The sequence below is a fragment of the Mizuhopecten yessoensis genome, unplaced genomic scaffold, assembly GCF_002113885.1.
Source record: "Mizuhopecten yessoensis strain PY_sf001 unplaced genomic scaffold, ASM211388v2 scaffold716221, whole genome shotgun sequence".
Taxonomy (NCBI): Eukaryota; Metazoa; Mollusca; class Bivalvia; order Pectinida; family Pectinidae; genus Mizuhopecten; species Mizuhopecten yessoensis.
This window is the reverse complement of record NW_018480008.1, coordinates 331959-338697: the sequence shown is the minus strand read 5'-3', so window position 1 is coordinate 338697 and position 6739 is coordinate 331959. Positions and strand designations below refer to the sequence as shown.

At 36.9% G+C, this 6739-nt stretch overlaps 1 protein-coding gene across 5 annotated transcripts in view; it reads right to left on the bottom strand.

Annotated features, from left to right (window-relative positions):
• Nucleotides 1-1639: 1639 nt before the first annotated feature.
• LOC110442167 overlaps nt 1640-6739 on the bottom strand; it is a 169543-nt gene continuing 164443 nt past the window's right edge. For all 5 annotated transcript variants that reach the window (XM_021485638.1, XM_021485639.1, XM_021485640.1 and 2 more), the window contains one exon: nt 1640-4098. In XM_021485638.1, coding sequence (XP_021341313.1) covers nt 2271-3821 — 1551 coding nt within the window. In that variant the 5' untranslated portion in view covers nt 3822-4098 and the 3' untranslated portion in view covers nt 1640-2270. The remainder of the gene's footprint in view (nt 4099-6739) is intronic.

Here is a 6739-nt window from a genome sequence, read left to right as displayed (position 1 = left end):
TACAGTACTTAGAGACTCCTCTCCGACATCACTGTGGTGTTTGGCTTATACACTGTAATCGAACATTTATAATGGTATTATTGTAGAACTTTTCGCGCAAAAATATGATTGTTCCAATTGAAATTCCTGTATTATCTTTATTGCATATTTTGGGTGAGCATCAATTCATCAATTCGCCAATCAGTTAAAACTTGGTAATTCGCTAAAATGTGATTTCGTAAAAATGAGTGCGTTTACAGCATTTCTCTTTAAGATGTCATGACTGTTGATTGACATTGCTGTTATTTCTGAAATTGTAGTACTGCTATTTGTTCTGTTATCGTCAGGGGTAGTACCACTGCCGATATGGTTCAAGTGATGCTATATTTGCTGTCAAAACATTGATGGACACTTTATTAGTAAAGTGTTAAAAGCATACGAAAGAAAAAGACGTTTGTATCGCATCGCTACAGTAACTCCTATCTCGAAAGAAAAAACATTACGCAGGAGAGAAATTAACTCTATGATTTGACCGGAAGAAGACGCCATTTCTCGTGGTAAGAGACAGGAAGTCGATGCTCTGAGGATTCTATCGAAGCAATTGCAATGGCCGTCTTACCTACCTTACTTAAGTCTAAAGACCAAAGTATATGAAATCGATAGTAACACTAGGTTCTCTAGTGATGGACGGTAGTCTGGGTTCCTGCAAAGCTTTGTAATGATGAGGAATTGATTCAAGGTAATTGATACGCTTTACAGACGTGATAAGACTTCATGGACAATTCGTGATGGTGGATATCAGCGGGGAAGTAGACAAAATTACAGCAGACCTGCTTGAAACATGCAATATTCATAACTCCACGCTAACAGATTGCCCCGTGGAACAGATGGAATGTCGCCATATAGGGATCAAAGGTTTCATCCATTTACCTCAAGCATTGATGACTGTTTGTGATGAATAATGCAGATAATTTGTCTATGGTACAATGTGCGTTATTTCGTCAATTTTACCAATGTTTTGAAATATTACTGAGATACATTTTCATTGTCCTATTTTGACAAAAATCTGCAATTTTAATACGGAAATGTTAATAGAACATATCTTAACCAATTGTTACGTTTCAAAGTCGTTCCCGTTTTATTTCAGTTATCATAGTTATAAGTTTTCATGAGATAATAAGTTCCCGTGGTTTCACTGCATCACTATCTCATTGAATCCAATATTTTAGCATTTACCGAAGCCATACATTTCATATTGTATCCTACTCTCTAAAAACTTCGAAAAACGTTGCAAAAATAAATTTAATTGTTTGTTTTATAATTCTGTAAGTTATACTTACCTTGTATTCGATATGCACTTTCATGACAAACAAGATGAATGTCAGCCAAAGTTCAATTAAAAGGACGCTTTCATACTGAAACACTGAGGTTTACGTTACTTTTGCTGTTCTAGATCCTACACGAACGGAGAATTAGAACAGAAAGAATATACACTGATCTATAATCTTTAAACATTGAATTCGACCAAAAAACGTGTATTTCTTCTGAGATATAAACATAAAAAATATGCAATGATTCAAATTGCTTTAACGAACATTCAGTTAAGAATGCTTATTTGTTCTTAATGGATAAAACAAATCATAAAACAAATAATTTCTCCACATGTTAGCTGTATTAAATTCTTGTTACATACATGATCAACGTGCATATTCCGTAACAAATCCACTACGAATCAACGTGGTATATATATATAAATCTACAAAAACGATGATGGTTCGTTGACAAAAGGTACAAATATGACAATATACTCGGGTACTTCCGGTATCATGTAATACTAGACACGTTAAACTGAAGAGGGACAAAACATTCCTAACTTAAGCTATTAATGCACTTGTTTGAGGTACGACGGAATGTTGAGGTGTAGAAAAATATGACACTCGGAACACATCAAGAGTTTTCTTAATCTTTACAGAGAGCACGATCAGTTACGTTGTATAACATACATACTCAGTATGGAATAGTACTAGAAATATCAGTTATTTGTGATAAAACACAATACATAATTAGGAGAATACACAAACCATTAACCGTATTTTATTTCGTATAAAAAGTCAAAATTTCCTTATATATTTTTACTACACCCGAAGAAAGACATCGTTCTTTTACACCCAGGTATCTTACATATATACACAAGTAACAATATCAAAATACGTAAAAAAGAAAATCATATTTACAAATGACAACGACAAAATGACGGACATAAAAAAAGTGATGTGTTGGAATGGTGGACACTATACCGGTAGCAAATCTGTTTTGTCAAAGTATTTCATGACATCATCTGTTAAGGTTAATGAGTCATCTGAACTTGCGTCATCGTCTACATCTACATAATGATTACGTAGCTGATCTAGACACGATTCGCTCCTAAATATACCGATACACGTTTTGTATGGCCCTACCTGCCCGGGGTCTACCTTGTAATCACGTCCTTCCGATAGATTATACAAAGATTTCACACGCGTCAATTCATGTTTTGCGGGTTTACCTAATAACAATTCCTTCGAATCACAATCTATCACAACGTCTTCTGGAGATACATCAGCGTCTATTACCACAGAACATGCATCCGGTGAACTACACCTATAACCCTGTGGTATGTGTGCATCCGGCGAATCACTCACATCCTGCTGCTGTTCACATGGGTCTTCCTGAATAGAATCCCTCCGCAATGTGTACCCTCTTGCATCCGCACTGTTGTAGTCTTGCATATTGTCCTGCTGAGATGCTTCCATGTGTACCTGTACCTTCGTAAGATGTGTCCCGTGCGAGAATACAGGCGAATCTGGGGAAAGTATTGGCCCTATTTGTGTCAATTTAATTGTTTCAGTAGGCGAGTCCCTAAAAGCAGGATTATCACATCCTGGACCCTCTTTTGTCGTAGTCAAATTACTTATGTTTTCCTGAAAACTCTTCGATATTTCTCTATGGTTTACAAATTGAGACTTGCTTTTTTTCGATGCGCGCATTGCCTCTCTGATGGCACCTTTCGGACGTATATTTGGAAGGGAAGACGTCTTGAGCCATGATTCCCTCCGTGTAACTGCTATGGGCACTACTCGCACCCGTTCGACCTGTTTTGCACTGATTGGCACTGATATTGACATAACTCTGTCCCTATCCCGCCATTTCCGCTGCATTTCCGGTGTAATCAGCAACGCTGGTGTGCTAATACTGAGTGCTTTGAACAATGTCGGTAATTCCTTCTCTATCGGATTTTCTTTTAGATCAGTTTTTGGTTTTAACGGTACTTCAATTCCCCGAAAATAATTTTTCCGAAATTCACTTATGATCATATCATATAATTCGTCTTTTCTAAGTTGCTTGACGTCCCGGTCCGGGAGAATATGTGTCACATATTTGTCCTTAATTTCACAATAAAGAACAACAGCTACCATCATGACAAAGAAACCAATTCCCATGAATACTGGGCCTATGTATGTTAACACTTTGAGATTAGGTATCTCGGGTGCTGTGCTGACAAGTAAGGTAGGTTCGGTGATGTTGGCTGATGATATATTAGGATTTAAAATATTCGTTGTTTTTGCTGAGTATCCTAGAAATTTCCCTGGGTTATAACCCATTAAACATAAAACTGTTCCACCACATATTATCATAAAGCCCACAATAGTTCCAACAAACGTTGGGATGAGGCATGGCATTCGTACATACTCCACTAAGTTTACCTTGTGTTTCGGTTGACTACTCTTTGGCCGGGACGCGCCAGAAAACCAGCTCTTTTTATTTGGCCTTTCAAGGTACACATGCGCACGGGGCACAAACATGACTCAAATTACACATCTGCTTCATGCAGACGCTTTTTGTTCCACCTGTGTTTCCTATTCATTGAGCCAAGAGGACAAGGGACGTAGACTTTTCTTGACATTTGGCGAAATTGATAGCCTTGTCCAGTAACGCCTCTATTGACTAATGGGGCTACACTTTGCATAAGTTATCATCCTCTCCAGAAGAGTTTTATACCAGGAGACACCGACGACGTGAAAACACAATCTTCTCTTCATGGGTACTGTAAATATTTAATGGCTGCCCTGGCTTCCAAACCTGAAAGTAGACAAAATAAGCGACATGGTCAATAGGTACGTTTGTTATTGGAAATTCTTTTTTTTGTTTTCGTTCTTGTTACTTTTATAGTTAAAAAACCGCAATGTAAAATATTTATATTTGGGGTTTCTGTGAATGACAAGAACGTCATATTACATTGTACCTACAATTTGGAAATCAATCCTAGTGTAGACATATGCTTGGAATTATCTGAATTATCACACAAAACTGAGCAAAACTGAAAACTGTAAAGTATATATAAATTATTACTTTTATCTAAATCACATTAGCTGTCTGACATTCTTAAATATCCGATGGAAAATTGTTGAATCATTGTCAACTGTACCATATAAATGGAATAATTTGCTTGGTAAAATGTTCTAATTAACGATAACATATTTTTGTATTCATTTGTTAAGAACGTAACGGCACAGCAATACGATAAGGCCATTCAGGGTCACGTGGTAGAAGGTTGATGAACTGTAGGCGTATCTCTCAGACAGAAGTAAGGAGCAGGAGGGAGGGATAGAGATCGCCTAAGTAATGTCATTTGATGATGCAGCAGACAGGCGCGTAGCTGGGGTGTTTGGATGTACATGCAGAAAGTCGCGCCGAAGATGCGAATGCGAGCGCCGAAGGCGCGCAGCTATTCTAGGGGGGTAGGGGGCATGCCCCCCGGATATTTTTTTTAGATCTAGAAGCTCTGTCGTGCCATCTGGTGGCATTTTATATACTGTATATTTGAGTGTTTTAATTTATTTTACAGACAACAATTTTTGGTTGATTAATTCACTTTATTATTGGAAAAAAAATCAAATGTATTTCAAATGCGAAAGACAGCTCTCCTTTTTTGTCTCCGACAAAAATATGTTACCCGAAAATATCCTTTGCGTCATATCTCTTTCCTGATGAATCTAAATTAACTAGATATTTAAATGTCGGAGCCAATATGAACAGATTAATTTCAGATTTTTTGCTGTTGTCCCCCAAACCCTTTTATATAATCAACATTTCTCAGAACATAAGATGACGGTAGCCTCTATATCGATGTTTAGATATATGTATACATATATATCCAGTAGCCCTACTGAAGATAGGCCTAGGACTACTCTTAAAAACATACTTTATAAGCTCATGACAGGGACAAATGAAGGCCTATATAATGTCACAGATTAGCAAAAGCTACATGTACGTGGCTTTTTTCTGACTTTTGAGGCTTTGCCTTTTTCATATTACATTTGCACGCGAAGTGAATGTAAAACTCAGATAGATCCTATACACGCATATATCCGCCCTATAACCTACAACAATAATGCTAGTAACAAATCAATCTACAATTGTTATTCGGAAGGCCTTTAATTGGTGAAAAAAATAAACACAAAAATACACCCATTCCGGAAAAACAACCCGCCTCCGTTGAATAGTTGTATTTCATTACAATCGCTTGTTAAAATGTTGCCGTTTATGGAATTTGAACTCGTGAGCTTTTCCCCCATCTTTTTGACAGGATATCGATATCCACCTTCACTTTACTAAGACGAATACCGGCCTCGCTTGTATTCCCGAATTCAGAACTGTGTTCGGTCGGTCCGGCATTACTAGTCCCTAATACTAATAAAGTCTAAAAGCCGTTTTAGACTCGCTGATGCCTAAGTTAATGTCGCAAGAGGATGTTGTTTTATGTGAACCTACAGCTGCTTGGAAGAAGTCATGTATCAACTCGTTCTTCGAAGATGAGGCGGGTTTTTCGTTGGCTTTGCAGCCATGTTTCCGCTGTTGACAACTTTAAAAATACTAATAATAAAATCGGCACCAGGTACCCTAGGTTAGAACTTCCGGATACGTACTGATTGTCGGCTGTCGGTTATACAGTTAAATTTAATATATTTTTCAATTGAACCACACATCATTTAATCACTTTTTCGAACAACAAAATAAATAAATAAAGAAATAAAAATATAATAGTATATTTGAAGTTTTGATGTGTATGCAACTGCTTATTTGCTTACGTGGCAGCTACGCGCCTGGCAGACCAGATTTCCTCTCTCCTGTGTCTACTTTAACAGATGACGCAGATGAAAACAATGTCGATCCTGCAGGTGTCCTCTATTAACGACTCGTGATGTAATCAGAAGGCCAATGCCTTTCACAGAATCTTTTATTCATCCTTCTTAAACTAATTGTATGATGAAAATCCTAACGTTCACGATATTGTTACATGTATCATTGAATGTAGAATTCGAACGTTATAGAAATGTTCCCATATCTACGCACCAATCGGTATTTCTGAAAATATCTATTCAGTTTTTTACTACTTATAATAGCCAGTTCCACTTACATCTGAATACCTAACAATGAATAACTGACCTGACCTATCTTCTCCTAGTAGAAAGTTTCGAGTGCCTAACATACATTTTAATTTTGAAAAAAATATCTATACTTGCATAAAAAAAGCCTTCCCAACCTGAAAACATACCTCCTTTTAACTTTTGATGATTTACTTCAGTACTTTAATATATAAACGACGATAACATATTCTCGAACTTAATGTAGCAATGTTCGCACCTTAACTAAACTAAACGCTTAAACTTATGAGAGAGATACATTTTTTAGCAATACATTCGGGATTACAGTACACCCC